At 49.5% G+C, this 16,682-nt stretch overlaps 2 protein-coding genes across 2 annotated transcripts; one reads left to right on the forward strand and one right to left on the reverse strand.

The window, feature by feature from the left end:
* The first annotated feature begins 5,984 nt into the window (after positions 1 to 5,984).
* Positions 5,985 to 9,871, forward strand: LOC125509340 (leucine-rich repeat receptor-like protein kinase PEPR2). Its single transcript, XM_048674299.1, has 2 exons — positions 5,985 to 9,173; positions 9,291 to 9,871. The coding sequence occupies exons 1-2, from the start codon at positions 6,065 to 6,067 to the stop codon at positions 9,620 to 9,622; spliced, it is 3,441 nt and encodes a 1,146-aa protein (XP_048530256.1). The 5' UTR covers positions 5,985 to 6,064; the 3' UTR covers positions 9,623 to 9,871.
* A 154-nt stretch (positions 9,872 to 10,025) lies between these two features.
* LOC125509342 lies at positions 10,026 to 14,457 on the reverse strand. Its single transcript, XM_048674300.1, has 10 exons — positions 13,830 to 14,457; positions 13,619 to 13,710; positions 13,372 to 13,474; positions 13,016 to 13,278; positions 12,565 to 12,696; positions 12,341 to 12,457; positions 11,605 to 11,748; positions 10,730 to 10,947; positions 10,504 to 10,657; positions 10,026 to 10,390 (listed from the first exon to the last, which is right to left on the reverse strand). The coding sequence occupies exons 1-10, from the start codon at positions 14,029 to 14,031 to the stop codon at positions 10,169 to 10,171; spliced, it is 1,647 nt and encodes a 548-aa protein (XP_048530257.1). The 5' UTR covers positions 14,032 to 14,457; the 3' UTR covers positions 10,026 to 10,168.
* Between the last annotated feature and the right edge of the window lie 2,225 nt (positions 14,458 to 16,682).

Here is a 16,682-nt window from a genome sequence, read left to right on the forward strand (position 1 = left end):
ATTTATTCTTTTTATCCAAAGTCCAGCTAATCTGATTCGAATCATCAGACAAATGCCAGGAGTTCATCACCTTAACAAGATCATTCCACTGATCTGTAAGGGGAGGGTGTAGGTTTCTTCTAAAGAGATCATTGCCCTCGAATTTTTTAAACTCAGCAACCGTGATCTCTTGATAATTGCAAATGCTGAATAAGGCAGGGAATTGTGCTCGCAAAGGAGCATCACCCCTGATTGGGTCGTTCCACATTCTGGCAAAATTTCCAGAGTTCAGAACCACTTTCTTTTCTGCCAAATATACCTCCTTCACCTTCATAATAGCTTTCCAAATGGGAGAATCCCCAAATTTACTTTTCACCGAGGGTACCGTATCATTTCTGAAATATTTAGCCCGAATCACATCGTGCAAAAGGCCTTGTTGAGTTTCCAGCTTCCACCACCACTTGGTGAGGAGACTGACATTTTTTCTATGGAGATCCTTAACTCATAATCCTCCTTTATTCTTAGATCTACAGATTCTAGACCATTTGACCAAGTGATATCTTGTACGACCATTGGTCTCTTGCCAAAAGAACTTTTTTTCTATGCTTGTCTAGTTTGTCAATAATCTTCTTAGCAAGTATAAACATAGACATATAGTAAAAGATGATACTAGTAAGGGAAGAATTAAGCAGGGCCAGTCTTCCCCCTGAAGATGCCGCATTACCAATCCATGATTCGCAACACCTGAGGAATTTATCATCAACAAAGCTCCAATCTAAAGCACGGAGAATGGAATAGCTCACAGGCAACTCTAAGTATTTCATAGGGAAGTGCCCAATCTGGCAATTGAAAAGTTCAGAGTAGAAAGTTAGTGTGTCATCATCTCCCCCTACACATAAGATTTCACTCTTCAGGAAATTTATTTTAAGCCCGGACATGAGCTCAAAGATATAGAGCAGGAGCTTTAGATTGACCGCAGCTTCCTTGTCATGCTCAAAGCAAATGACAGTATCGTCCGCATATTGGAGGATAGCCACACCCCCATTAATCAGATCCGGAGTCAGACTTGTCAACATGCCTTCTTTTTTAGCATTAAAGATCATTTTTGATAGGGCTTCCATAGCCATACTGAATAAAAAGGGGGAGTACGGGTCCCCTTGCTGCACCCCTTTGTGACTCTGGAAATAAGGACTCGTTTCATTATTCAGTTTAATGCTAACAGTCCCATTATTAAGGATTTTCTGGACCCAACCACACCACACAGGACCAAAGCCCCTGTTCTTGTGACATTCAAGGAGGAAATCCCAATTGATTTTATCGTAGGCTTTTTCAAAGTCTAGCTTCAACACCACACCAACTCTCTCTTTCCGTTGCGTGTGATGAAGTATTTCATGAAGGGTCAAAATGCCATCCATAATGTTTCTATGCTTAATGAAGGCATTTTGATGTTTGCTGATGAGTTTATTAGCAAAAACAGCCACTATGTTGTCCAAAACCTTAGTGATTAGTTTGTATGGACAGCGGAGGAGGCAAATCGGTCTATATTGCTGAATTTTCTTAGCTCCATTCATTTTAGGGATAAGAGTGATCACTCCATAATTCAGACGGGCAACATCCAAAGTGTTGTTATGAAATGCATCAAACAAGCGCATAATATCTTTTTTAACAAAATCACAGCAGTGTTTGTAAAACTCAGCTGGGATGTTATCCGAACCAGGAGCTCGATTGCTATCCATGCCAAAAAGAGCTTTTTCACTTCTTCTTCTGTGAATTTGCCAGTGAGGAGAATGTTACCATCATCACTGAGTTTTTCACTCTCAGCCCACATATTAGGAGATAAGTGGAAAAGGTTTCCTCTAGTAGGGCCAAACAGCTCATTGTAATAGGTTGTGGTATGAGCTAAGAGGTTGGTGGTTCCCTCAATCACAACATCCCCATCCATGAAGGTTTGAATGGTGTTTTTCGCTTCTTACCATTCGCCACTCGATGATAAAAGGCCGTATTAAGATCACCTTTTGAAAGCCATCATTCATTCGATTGTTGTAGCCAGTACAACTCTTCATTAACAAGGATATCATTGAGCTCTATTTGTAAGGAGGCCTTTATTTCGTACACATCAGGGTCGAGAGGTCCCTCCTCTTCCAAACGCTTAATTTCTTCCAACTCCATTTTGATATCTTTCTTCTTTCTTCTAACATGGCCAAAGACATTTGAACCCCACCCTTTAAAGTATTTTTTGAATCTTTTCAACTTGATATTAAGGATATCAATAGGATCTTCAGCCCAGACCGGTTGTTCCCAGATCTTTTTGGCAGTAGGGTAAAAGTTTTCATCTTTCAACCAGCCGAGTTTAAATCTGAACTCATGCTGGTGAGGGTATCTGTTTTCTTCGTACCCAAGGACAGGAGGAGTGGGTTGTGATCAGAAACATCTCTAACCAATTTACGGTCTGTAACCAAAGGGAACAAGTCCTCCCATTCGAAACTCATCAAAACTCTATCAAGTTTCTCCAGGGTGGGGTGCTTTTGATTGTTAGTCCAACTATATTTACCCCTCCCATAAATATCTCCCGAAGGCTTAAGGAAACTATGATGGAGTTGAACTTATCCACATAAGGGGATCGGTTCATGGTTTTATTTTTATCGCAATTTCCCCTAAGGATGTTAAAATCACCACCCACTATATAGGGGACTTGAGTGTGAGCACACATCGAGGCTAACTCCGCAAGGAAATCATCTTTGTTGTCGTCATGGGCTGCTCCATATACCGTAATGAGAGCCCAGACACATTTAAGGTTAACATCATAAAGGTTGGCTTGCAAGCCAAACCTACCAGGGATCTAGGAAACCACTTCCAAAGTTTCTTTCTTAATCCTGCATAGCATACCACCTGCCTTACCAATAGATGGAACCCAATTCCACTCAAATCTATCCATAGGGTCTATTTTTCTGAGGCTTTTAGGAGGATTTTTTTCATAGTCTCTTGAAGGCATATAAAATCTAGGGGATGATTCTTAATAATGTCAGAGAAGCAGGCACTCATTCCTCTTTTTCCTGCTCCTCTACAATTCCAAAAGAGGCCATTCATTTAATAACAGTAGGTTTTCTTCCCCGTTTGGCATTCCTATCAGGAGGCAAGGTAGGGCTGCCATTGCTCTTATCATGGGCTTTCTTATTTTTTGACTTCTAGTTACTGGTCTAGATATGACAACATTAACCTTTTTCTCTTTTTTCTTTCTAGACCAAACTATAGTAAAGGGTTCCTCATCCACCTCATTCTCCACACTCAATCTCATGTCCAAAGGGGTCTGATCTCCTTTCCCATTAGTCAATAATAGAATATTATTCTTATTAACATTACTCTCTTATTTTTCCTCTAAGGAATCTCTGTTTCTGGCTCGTTCCAGTTCTCTTAAAATATCAACATTAGCAAAGTTAGAGTCGCGAATATCTACACCCATCTTAACAACTTTAAGAATGAGAACATGATCAGACAGAGTATCAAAGGAATTAGGTTTCCTGGTGTTACCTTTCATATCCCTCTTTTTTGCCGCAGCCGCAGCCTTGTCATCCACTCGCTCCAGTTTACTCTGCTTCCTTAAGCTGAAGCGTAGATTCTCCTCACCGAATAAAGGGGGAGTGGGGATCACCTCAACATTCATCTCGGGGGACTCCACCATGTACTCGTTGATCAATTTCAGAGTGGAATCATGGTATCCCACCACTTCCATAACTTTTTCTTTCTCCTCATGTTCCTGATCACATGTCATGGTTTCTATGAGTAGAGTAGTATGGAGAGATTCATCAGACTCCATACTCTCCTGTGACTCCCGAATCGGGCCAGGCACTTCTCTCTGGGGAATGGGAAGAGATTTCTCCCCAAGCCCAGTCGAAGAGCTGCCCATACGAGCTCCAGGGGTCACATCCTGCATGGTTTTTTTAGTATTCCCTCCACCTGAGCTAGAAGACACATTCACTGCATTGTTTTCACGGTTTGGATCCCTAACCAGCACCTGCTCCACCTCATAGAAAAAAATCATAGAAGTGTCCCCCTAAGACTGCCTCAACTACCCCAGGTATAGCATCAACATTCTTGCATCCCAGTCTCACACGGACAGAAGCAGGACGGTGCAAGGTTGCAACATCTATCTCAAGGGGAACACCCACCAGCGAGGCAACAAAAGCCAGATTTCTCTCACTTCTCTTATCCAGAGGTACATTAATCACTTTTACCGATGCAACTTCCATAACCCCCTTCGATCCTACTGCTAAAGACCAGGGAGTGGCATGTATAATAGCACCACTTTTTTTTCAGAGTAATAGTACCCATATAGCAAATTTGAGCAACAGACCGAGGATTAGGGAATCGAACAACGACCACACCAGGGCCAATGGCATGGGCTGAACAGCGCCATCCTGTGGCAAGGTAGTCAGACAAATCTAACTCCATCTGCCTGGTCGACGTTTCCCCCTCAACAATGGTCACTACGATATTATTAGATCTCTCCTTAAGCTGATTGGCCGTACAGGAATCATGGATATAGTAGAACCCCTGCCCCCTAGACTGAAATGCACACATCGGAGCAATGCACTCCCAAGGTAGACAGAAGCAAGATGCCCTAGGTTGTTACATCGCTCACAGAAAGCTTGAGGGCATCGAGCAGGGGGGTGTTCATGTGATTTGCAGATAGGGCAGGGGATGGGATTTTTTGTAGGAGGCACCTGAGAGATATTCTGCTTTCCATGTGGCCGGCGGATCGGGGAGGATGTTTGACGCCCGCTCCTTGTGTCCTCCGATGTCGTTGTTGAGCGCTTCTTCTCCACCCAGACACCTCCATCCTGGGGTTCATGGCGCCTTGGCGCCGCCGCCGCTTCCCAGCGCGAGATGTCGCCTGAAGCAGAGGCGAGGTTGGACGAGGCGGAGATGGTGCGGTCGCCGTCGTCCTCGCTCCACTTCCAGGAGTACTTGCTCTTGTCTCCACCACGGCCGGCGTTCCTTCCCGATCCGCGACCCGCACGGCCCGCATCCACGCCCTGGCGCCGCTCCCCCTGGTACCCGCGCCCCGCATCAGCCGCCATGGGAGGCGAGGCAGCCACCTCCGCGAAGGATCGAGGGTCTCCGCCTACCTTGCCTCTCCACCACCCCCAATCACCAGTAGATCTCGATCTAGGGTTTTTTTCCGCCATCCAGAAGTGGGTGAGGGCAAAGTCTAGGTCAAGCATCGGGCGTGGCTAGGGTTTTATACCTTCACAGCACGCCCGCGGGTGGGAATGGATGCCTGGATGCGCACCCACGTGTCGCACATCCGCCATGGATGGGTGGGGGCGGGAGGTCGGACCCGTGTCGCAACGAACCTGGCCATCCATGCATCGCCCCACGCCACTCCCGTGTACCGCGTCTGGCCGTCCCGCTCCCTCCATCGCACCCCCCCCCTCCTCGGCGGCAAGCCCATCGTCGACGAGCGGTCTCGGATCTTAGCGAAGTGGCAAGGGAACGAGACCACGTCACCTATGTCGATGGATTCGCTCTCGCGGAGGTAACGTGCATCCACGATGACCCTCGCTCGTCTAGGAGCACGAGACGCAGCGCCCCTAGTCGAAGGACGATCTCCCCGTCGGCGAATCGGAGAGTCCCCTCGTGAGATCGGCGGCGAAGGAGACTCGCCCTCGCACGTCTCGGTCCATCGCGATATGATGGTAGCTAGAACAGCAGTGGAAACCGGAAAGAGATGAGTCTGTAGGCTGCCCGCCTGCCTGCGTGATATGATGGGTGAGGGAGATGGGCGGTAGCACCGGTCAACATTTTAATATTTGATATAATCATTGATAATGTAATGCGTGCATGCATGCCTATGGATCTCCGAATTTCAAACCATCAGACGCAGCACAATGGTTCTGCCTCCCCCCGGCCGCCGCAGCCGATCTCCGCATCCAGCCCGGCCCCACCGGCGATGCCGCCTCCACAATGACAATGCCACATCGTCTCTTCAGAGTATCACCGTCTCTATCCCCACTTCACGTTCCCGCGGCTACCCTGCTCCTCCTCGAACGCCCAAAAGACCAGGAAGCTGCTGCAGCTCCCTCGCATGTCGCGCCGCCCCTTCCTCCTGCTCCTCCTCGTCCCTCTGGTTGCCTCCATTGCGCAGCCCCTTCCGTCGAACACCTCCGCCGGCACCGGCTCCACCACGGCCGTTCTGCTCTCCTTCGTGGCCGCGCTTCCCCCGGCCGCCCAGCGCGTCCTCCGTCCGACATGGCTGCGGCGCCACCGGACCGGCGGCAACTCGTCCTCCGCCTTCGCTATCTCCCGGCGCCGCCACCACCGTCACTGCGCGTTTCTTGGCGTCACGTGCTCCGCCGCCGGCGCCGTGACCGCGATCAACCTCTCCAGCACGGGGCTCTCCGGCGCGCTCGCCGCGTCCGCGCCGCGCCTCTGCGCGCTCCCAGCGCTCGCCGCGCTCGACCTCAGCCGGAACAACCTCACGGGTGCCGTTCCCGCCGCGCTCGCCGCGTGCTCCGCCGTCACCACGCTCGTCCTCGCCTTCAACCTCCTCGCGGGCGCCGTCCCCGCGGAGCTCCTCTCCTCGCGCCGTCTCCGGACGATCGACCTCAACACCAACGCGCTCACCGGGGAGATCCCCGCCGCTCCCTCCGGCTCCTCGCTCCTCGTGTACCTCGACCTCAGCGCCAACTCACTCTCCGGCGCCATCCCGCCGGGGCTCGCCGCGCTCCCGGAGCTCACCTACCTGGACCTGAGCAGCAACAACCTGTCCGGCCCAGTGCCGGAGTTCTCAGCTCCGTGCGGGCTGCTCTACCTCAGCCTCTTCTCCAACCAGCTCGCCGGTGAGCTCCCCCGCAGCCTCGCGCACTGCGGCAACCTCACCGTCCTCTATCTGCCCAACAACAACATCAGCGGCGAGGTGCCCGATTTCTTCGCCTCCATGCCAAACTTGCAGAAACTATACCTCGGCAACAACGCGTTCACCGGCGCATTGCCGGCAAGCATCGGCGAGCTTCTGAACCTGGAAGAATTGGTGGTGTCGAGTAACTGGTTCACAGGCTCCGTCCCCCATACAATCGGGCAGTGCCAGTCCTTGACACTGCTCTACTTGAACGGCAACTGCTTCACCGGCTCAGTCCCACAATCCATCGGCAATCTGAGCCTATTGCAGAAGCTCTCCGTCGCGGACAACAGCCTCACCGGGAGAATCCCGCCGGAAATCGGGAGCTGCCGGGGACTGGTGGAGCTTGAGCTCCAGAACAACAGCCTCTCCGGCACGATACCGCCGGAGATCACCGAGCTCAGCCTGCTGCAGAAGCTGTATCTGTTCAACAACATGCTCCACGGCCCGGTTCCTCCGGCACTGTGGCAACTGACCGACATGGTGGAGCTGTACCTCAACAACAACAGCCTAGGTGGCGAGATACATCCAGACATCACTGGCATGAGGAACCTGAGAGAGATCACCTTGTACAGCAACAACTTCACCGGCGAGCTGCCACAAGCCCTGGGGCTCAACACCACGCCGGGGATCCTCCGTGTCGACCTCACCGGCAACCGCTTCCACGGAGCGGTACCTCCCGGCCTGTGCACCGGAGGCCAGCTCGCCATCCTTGACCTTGGGTACAACCGATTCCATGGAAGATTTCCCAGCGAGATTGCCAGATGCCAGTCTCTGTACAGGATCAACCTGAACAACAACAGGATCAGTGGGAGCTTACCTGCAGACCTGGGCACGAACAGAGGGCTGTCGTACATCGACATGAGCGACAACCTTCTTGAAGGCAGGATACCAGGCGCGATCGGCTCATGGAGCAACCTCACCATGATCGACCTCTCGCGCAACGGCTTCTCCGGTCCAATACCCCGCGAGCTGGGCGCTCTGGGCAACCTTGTAACCCTGCGAGTGTCGTCGAACACGTTGAGTGGATCGATACCACATGAACTAGGAAACTGCAAACGGCTTGTCTGCCTAGACCTTGGAAACAACCTTCTGAATGGAAGTTTGCCGGCAGAGATCGCCGCTCTTGGCAGCCTGCAAAGCCTCCTACTCGGCGGCAACAAGCTCACCGGAGCAGTACCGGACTCCTTCGCCGCGACGCAGGCCCTCCTCGAGCTGCAGCTTGGTGACAATCTTCTTGAAGGAGCCATCCCACACAGCTTGGGCAATCTTCAGTACATCTCTAAAACCCTGAACATGAGCAGCAACAGACTGAGCGGCCAGATCCCAAGCAGCCTCGGCAACCTTCAGGACCTGGAAGTGCTGGACCTGTCCAAGAACTCGCTGTCCGGCCCGATCCCGCCGCAGCTGAGCAGCATGATCTCCCTTCTGTCAGTGAACGTGTCGTTCAACGAGCTGTCCGGCGAGCTCCCTGCCGGCTGGGCTAAGCTGGCAGCACGGTCGCCTGAAGGGTTCTCAGGGAACCCTCACCTCTGCATTCAGTCTGACAGTGCACCATGCTCCAAGAAGAACCAGTCTCCGAAAAACAGAGCCAAAAATGCACGGATCATCGTTGCACTGCTGCTTCCAACTCTCGCCATCATGGCCGCCAGCATGTTCCTCCTCCGCCACGTCGCGAAGAGGTCGTCGCGGCGCCGGTCGGCACGGCGCGTCTCGATCCGGAGCATGGACTCGACGGAGGAGCTGCCGGAAGACCTGACCTACGAGGACATCCTCCGGGCCACCGACAACTGGAGCGAGAGGTACGTGATCGGGCGAGGCCGGCACGGCACGGTGTACCGCACGCAGAGCAAGCTCGGGAGGGCGTGGGCGGTGAAGACGGTGGACCTGTCCCACGGCAAGTTCCCGGTGGAGATGAAGATCCTCAACACGGTGAGGCACCGGAACGTCGTCAGGATGGCCGGATACCACATCCGCGGCGGCGCCGGGCTGATCCTCTACGAGTACATGCCGGAGGGGACGCTCTTCGAGCTGCTGCACGGGAGGAAGCCTCAGGTGGCCCTCGACTGGACTGTCCGGCATCAGATCGCCCTTGGTCTGGCCCAGGGCCTCTCGTACCTGCACCAGGACTGCGTGCCCATGATCATCCACAGGGACGTCAAGTCGAGCAACGTGCTGATGGACGCCGACATGGTGCCCAAGCTCGCCGACTTCGGCATGGGGAAGATCGTCGGCGACGAGGACGCCGACGCCACGGTCTCCGTCATCGTTGGCACCCTCGGCTACATCGCTCCAGGTACCATTCATTCCCTTGCCATCATGTCTGTAGCTCTTTATTCTGTAAGATCACAGTGCCTGAAAAATTCAGGATTTATTTAGCACATGTATCAGTATCACCACCATTGATTTTCAGAGCATGGATACTCCACGAGGTTAACCGAGAAGAGCGACGTGTACAGCTACGGGGTGGTGCTGCTCGAGCTCCTGTGCAGGAAGATGGCTGTAGATCCTGCATTTGGAGACGGTGTCGACATCGTGACATGGATGAGATCGAACCTGAAGCAGGCTGATCGTCGCCCCGCCACCATGAGCTGCCTGGATGAGGAGATTGTGTACTGGCCTGAAGATGAGCAGGCCAAGGCACTGGACTTGCTTGATCTAGCCATTTCCTGCACGCAGGCGGCTTGCCAGTCGAGGCCTTCCATGAGAGAGGTGGTGAACACCTTGGTGAGAATGGATATGTAAGGGTTCCCCTGAAGTTTTCAACAGTGTTGTGAGGTCAGCTGCCACAGTACATAGCTGACATACAAAAGGAGTTTGAAAAAATGTACTCCCTCCGTAAAGAAATATAAGAGCGTTTAGATAACTAAAGTCGTGATCTAACGCTCTTATATTTCTTTACACAGGGAGTATGTAGTAGTTACCAGATCTTAGCAGCAATAAGAAGTGAGCCTAGCTCATAAGTTGGGGTAGTGGATGTACAGTCCCACCAACTAGGTTGCTATTTATACTACCAGAGCTTTCATCTTTATACCGTACATGCTAAAATGTATTCAAGATTACTGTTTTTTACTGACGGTCGAAAATTTCTGAAGTCATCCATGTTCACTCCGAAATCTCTTCGAACATGATTGAGGTTTGAAGGATAGAAAGCACAAAATACAACATAACCCTTTTCATTCAACCGTGTATTATTCTCTACAATTTTATTCTGCATACCATGGACATGGCACAGTACATCCTGTAAGAAACAAACAAATTTTCCTAAATGGCACCGAGTACGGGTGCGGTTCATGCCCTAATCACAAGCTCATATACATTGCTATTGTTCTCTCTGCTAAGGCGCTTTAGTGCCTCGAAACTTCTCCGGCTTCCCAAAAAATCTATTCTTTTGAATGCTACTACAAAGCCTCGTTCTGCGCATTCAGCGCTTGCGTACAGGGAACGAAGCCGATCGGCATGCCGTGAATCCGTGTGCAGGGCTACATTGATCTCGTCGGTAGACATGTTCTCCTGCACAAAGAGGAGATCTTTTACCACAAACTCCCACACCAAATCTGAACCACAGTTACACCAGAAGTGTGTTGTGGGATACTTCTGGTCTATGACCCCCCAAAATAAAATACCTGGTAGAAATTGTAGATATGATCCAACACTTGTTCGCGTGTGAAGCCACCATTGCTGAAGAATGTCCTTGAAGAAGGTCCAAGCTCGCCAAAACGATCGAGAGGGAAGAGTATGGTAAAGAAATGGTTCTTAAAAATCACCTCACTTCTCTCACTGAAACAACAAAACGGAGCTATTAGGGAAAAAGGTTACAGAGTTTTGGTTGATTCAAGAAGTTATTATTACCTTTCTCTTAGCGGGCGAGACAAATTATCAGCTGAGTGGTCTCGATCCTTTCCATCCCCATCTGCACCAAAATAGGTAGTGCTTTGCTGCTCATCGGCATCTTCAGACCATGAAGAATCCATATAAATACTTGCAGATGAAACCGGCTCAGATATTGTCCAGCAGATTGAATCCAGAAGTGTGACAGGTGTGAGCGGATGGATTGGTACTTCACATGACTGGCTTAAAACCATAATGTAGACATTCATCAAAATGTTTCATATAGAAGACCCAAATATGAATAAAAAGGTAGATAATTCAACACATAGCTTTGGCAGAACTGGGAGTGCGGAGTAACATTAACTAGAAAATAACACATGCTGCATAGGATCATGGCATCAGCAAATTCTTTATTTCCAACTATTTTTCTAAAACATATTCTCAAGCAAGCATTTATTTTTCTTAACAGGTAAGGGTGTACCAACATCCCCTAATTGTCACACTAGTCGGAATTCACAAGAAATTGGGTAACTGTGACTGCCAGATGCGTAGGAGATGAGCTTTTCTATATTTTAACAACGATAATACTACACAGATGGATAAAAACCACGGACCATGATGCGTGCTCTCCTCTAATTGGCTCCCCCCTGTTTTCACTAGTGGGCCCACCTCGCTTAATCAAATCTCAGCCAATCAATCCTAACAACCCCGTAACCACCCTGTAACCCCCCCCCCCCCCCCCCCCCCCCCCCCCCCCCCCCCCGGCGTTGACTCTAGCATTACTCTTCTAACAACCAGTCTGATGCTGGAAGAAAACATAACAAATAATTTTCTGGCTCTTTATATTTTAACAATGAAAAGGAAGATCATATTGAAATAGGTGAAACATTCCTTACCTGCATACGGCGAACACGGCGGTCTCGAATATCCTTTTTCGCTGCCTCGACAAATTTTTGCCTCTCCTGACAAGTCTCATTTATATCCCCTCGGGTTGGCAGTTCGCTGGAGTTAAGAGAAGGAACACTCCCAAGTTTCGTATTCTAAAAGAACAGAAGATCCAACGTAACCAATGAAGAGTCCAAATATAGAAAATAAATCCTTGTTTTTAAGAAAACAAACCTATTACAAATAAAAAATTAAGGAATAAGAGAAAATAAACTGTTCTATCCCCCCCCCCCCTCTGATAACTGCAGGGATCCCCAGCTTCCAGTTAGCTCATGCCACCTCAGCCTGTAGATTGCAATCCGTATAAGACAGCCCGTAGATGTACCAAAGGTCGGCTGTTTGTTATTGATTCCGCACTGTACTCCATTATTTGGAGACGCGGGGGGGGGGGGGGGGGGACATCATAAAGACAAGAAAACTTACTCCAAAGTTGTTCTCTTTTATAAAGACAGGTAGGAGTTGCAGATGTAAAATGCAGATACCAATTTGTCTTTTCTTGTTTCGTTTCAACACCAAAAAAAAGAAGACGCGGTGAAACACCTAAAAAAGGTTGATGTGAAAAATCCTAACCCTACCTTTCTAGAAACCAAAACTAAAGACCTCTTTCCCCAATTTGTTGAAAGGAAAACTTTGGATAACAAAAGACTAGATTCAGGTTTGTCCACAAGAGTACATGGCATAAAATACCTCTTGAGATGTGTGGAAATTTTCTAGAACCACTGCCACATGTCTAGCTAGGTCTGAAGACAAATGGACCAGGCGCTGCAAGTTCTTTTCCTTCACTGTTTTCAAGATCCAAAACGGCTGAAACATTCAAGCAGAAAGTGTTAAATAGTACACAATGGTCCTAAAGTAAGTTAGGAGTGTGGGAACACAAGAGGATATTATTGCAGTAATTCAGTAATACTTACAGTTACAATGTTATCTGAGTGGCCAACATATCTCTTGACAGAAGCATCCTCACACACAACATATGTGGCATGGCAACCAATAAACCAGTGGTCCAATAATTTTGCATCTTCACTCGTAGCAGCATCCGATATCTGCAGATAAAATGCATTTTATTTAAAAATCATTCGTGCAATTTAGCAAGGGATGTCGCGTGAAGATGATTCCAATGAAAGAGTGGAAATTTAGTGATGCTTGTAGACTAAAAAAATTAGAGAACAGCCACTGCATCATTTGGCTGAATGCTCTTCAAACAAAGTGTTAACTGTTAACTGTTAAGTAATTCTCTTGCCCATTTGGCTGATTACACTCTATCAACAGGAGCAACCAGAAAATAGTAATTTCCTTTCTGAAACATGTGGGTGGTAGAGTGTCAGCCATTATGGAATGAAGCAACAATTGACATGGACATACCTTCTTCTTCATCTCACCAGATATCCCAGGGTCAATGTAGATTGTGTCATTCGTAAAAATGAACACATCATGTTCAGGTTCTTCTCTATGAGCCTGAAGCTGGTGCTTACGTGTTGTGTCTGAGCATGCTTTGTCTTGAAAAATCATTGGTGGAAGGCATGACTTCTCGTTAACAGGAAGTCCAACAAGCCGGTTGGATTCCCCAAGCGGCAGGCCATTCTCCCCAATATTCTTGATACTGTACAAGGATTCGTCCAGCCTCACTGTAGCAGAAACACCATAAATCAGAACCAGATGATGCACTGGTAACCGGGCAGGAACAGAACAGGAAGAAGTATTGATGGAGCCTGTCTTACTGTTCCTTCGAACACAGTCGACAAACCAGCCCAGCGTGACAACAAAAAGGCCATTCCTGGGACCATGCTTGAGAGCGTGCTCAAACTTGCGGCCGGCGAAGCTGTGCTGCGTGTTAAGGAAGCACAAGCATGGCAGCCTGAATATTTTTTTCTTTGATAAACTGGTAACCTGAATTTTGAGAAACAAGCATAACAGTGGATGATGTTGAAAAGAAAAGAAAAGAAAAACAGACAATGGCAAGGATATCTGCACCACGAGGTGAGTGCATTTGGGGTGCAAGCTGCCGCTGTACTCGCCTCCCAGCCTCTCAGCGGCCTCCTTCACCTGACTCCTGGCCTCTGCAGAAGAGATACAAACACAAAAATTCCCCAAACCACATCAAAACCCCTGAAATCGAGAAGCAAATAATTCGCCTATGAAGCCATCCCAGGCCAAATTCGAGAAGCAAACAATTCACCTTTAGACAGCCCCGTGACGCAGACGACCAGGCCGGCGAAGGGCCCGTCGGGCGGGCGCCGGGCGGCAGGGGCAGCGGCCGCGGCGGAGCGGGAGGCCGAGACGGAGGAGGAGGCGGCGGAGGCCGAGGAGGGCTGCATCCCGGGGAGGAGCAGCCTGGAGCAGCCCCTGCTGGCGATCACCTCCACGCCGCAACGCGCCATCGCGGCTGCTGCTGCTCCGGCGGCAGGGGCATGGCCCGGCGGGGCGGGCCGCGGGTGGGAAAAGGGCGCGGCGGATTCGGTGAGGATTGGAGAAAGCGAACCTACGGGGAGAGAGAGCGGCCTCGAGGCGGGCGCCGGGGGAGGTGGTTGGATTGGATCCGGTGGTGTGGTGGCGCTTTCGAGGGAGGGCAGGGAGTTAATGCTGATGGCGATGACTCCTCCTCCTCGACCTCGCTGCTCCTTGGTTCGTCGCCGCTCGCGTGGGATTGGAGGGGGGCCTCCCCGGCGATGAGGGGCGGCCGGGCGGGCTGGTCGGAGGGCAGGCGATCCGGGCGGGGACGAGACGACGACGAAGTGACCGTTGGGGGAAGGGTTCGAGTCCCCCTTCTTTCTGTCTTTTTTAATGGAAAAGTTCAGTGGCAACTGTGGCAGAGACGACCCGGTGGACAGCCTGTCTGCATCATGTATTCATGCTGTGATTGTGAACAATGCTGTGCCCTGATGGTGTCAGCGTCCATGCGCTTGGACTTTTGGGTGGGTATGTCACCTTGTTGATTGCGCTTATTGAATTCAAGGAGGCTGACAGTGTTCATGTAGATTTGGCAGGGTTTTTTTTTTGAATAAGGCAAAAGAGTTGTCCTTTTCACTGACTGGGAAGAAGAAAGAGTTGTCCGGTTAATTAGCGGGAAACCGAGCTAAAACCGTCACAACCTGCTGATCACGTACACAAACAATACACTACACTCACACCGCTGCGAAGAGAGCGTTGTTGGCGCGGTGCATTGGCGTCAACGCCATCTCGTCTCCTCGACAAGCGACTCCGACTTCACCGCAATCAGCCACCGACAAAGCTCACGCCGCAAAGCCCGAGAGGAGCCACATGAAGAGAGAAAAATCACCATAAAGAACTACGCGGGGTTGGCTCCGCGAAGAATCATGAAGCTAGTCTGCCCGCCGCATGTCATCTTGCCGCACGATCCTCACCGCAGCAACCATCCCACGATGAATCGGTGAACACACCGAAGTGTCGACTACCACAACCCACCAACCACGGCCCCCTCCAGTCGGGACTAGCTCCAAAGGGATGTCCTCAAGAGGAAACCATGGCAGAAGTGCGGGCATCACCCGGTCAGAGACAACTCGGACATGTGGTTTCCATCGGAGCAACAAGGGCAACATGACTAGAACTGCATTGATGACAACTCCATCAAGGTAATGGTGCCTGCAAGCACCGCTGTCATCGGCACAGACCACATCCTAGCCCAGCTTTGTATCACGAAACGGAGAAGAAGTCGTTTGTTTTTAGCCATCGTTGGATCATATTGAATGGAGTGCCTCTCTCCCCACGCGGGTGGGAAGAGAGCGCGGTGGTTTTGTGAGGATCAGAGAAAGCGAACCAACGGGGAGAGGAAGGGCCTCGAGGCAGGTGCTGGGGGAGATGGTTGGATTGGATCCGATGGTGTGGTGGCGCTTTCGAGGGAGGGCAGGGGGACAAGGAGTTAATGCTGATGGCGACGAAGGAAATATGCCCTAGAGGCAATAATAAAGTTGTTATTTATATTTCCTTATATCATGATAAATGTTTATTATTCATGCTAGAATTGTATTAACCGAAAACTTAGTACATGTGTGAATACATAGACAAATAGAGTGTCACTAGTATGCCTCTACTTGACTAGCTTGTTAATCAAAGATGGTTAAGTTTCCTAACCATAGACATGAGTTGTTATTTGATGAACGGGAGCACATCATTGGAGAATGATGTGATTGACTTGACCCATCCATTAGCTTAGCACTATGATCGTTTAGTTTATTGCTATTGCTTTCTCCATAACTTATACATGTTCCTATGACTATGAGATTATGCAACTCCCAAATACCGGAGGAACACTTAGTGTGCTATCAAACGTCACAACATAACTGGGTGACTATAAAGATGCTCTAAAGGTGTCTCCGATGGTGTTTGTTGAGTTGGCATAGATCAAGATTAGGATTTGTCACTCCGTGTATCGGAGAGGTATCTCTGGGCCCTCTCGGTAATGCACATCACTATACGCCTTGCAAGCAATGTGACTAATGAGTTAGTTGCGGGATGATGCATTACGGAACGGGTAAAGAGACTTGCTGGTAACGAGATTGAACTAGGTATTGAGATACCTGAAGGAAATATAATAAAGTTATTGTTTATTTCCTTATATCATGATAAATGTTTATTATTCATGCTAGAATTGTATTAACCGAAAACATGATACATGTGTGAATAGATAGACAAACAGAATGTCACTAGTATGCCTCTACTTGACTAGCTCGTTGATCAAAGATGGTTATGTTTCCTGACCATAGACAAAGAGTTGTCATTTGATTAACGGGGTCACATCATTAGGAGAATGATGTGACTGACTTGACCCATTCCGTTAGCTTAGAACTTGATTGTTTACTTTGTTGCTATTGCTTTCTTCATGAATTATACATGTTCCTATGACTATGAGATTATGCTACTCCCGTTTACCGGAGGAACACTTTGTGTGCTACCAAACGTCACAACGTAAATGGGTGATTATAAAGGTGCTCTACAGGTGTCTCCAAAGGTACTTGTTGGGTTGGTGATACGTCTCCGTCGTATCTATAATTTTTGATTGTTTCATGCCAAT

The sequence above is a fragment of the Triticum urartu genome, chromosome 5 (genome assembly GCF_003073215.2).
Source record: "Triticum urartu cultivar G1812 chromosome 5, Tu2.1, whole genome shotgun sequence".
Taxonomy (NCBI): Eukaryota; Viridiplantae; Streptophyta; class Magnoliopsida; order Poales; family Poaceae; genus Triticum; species Triticum urartu.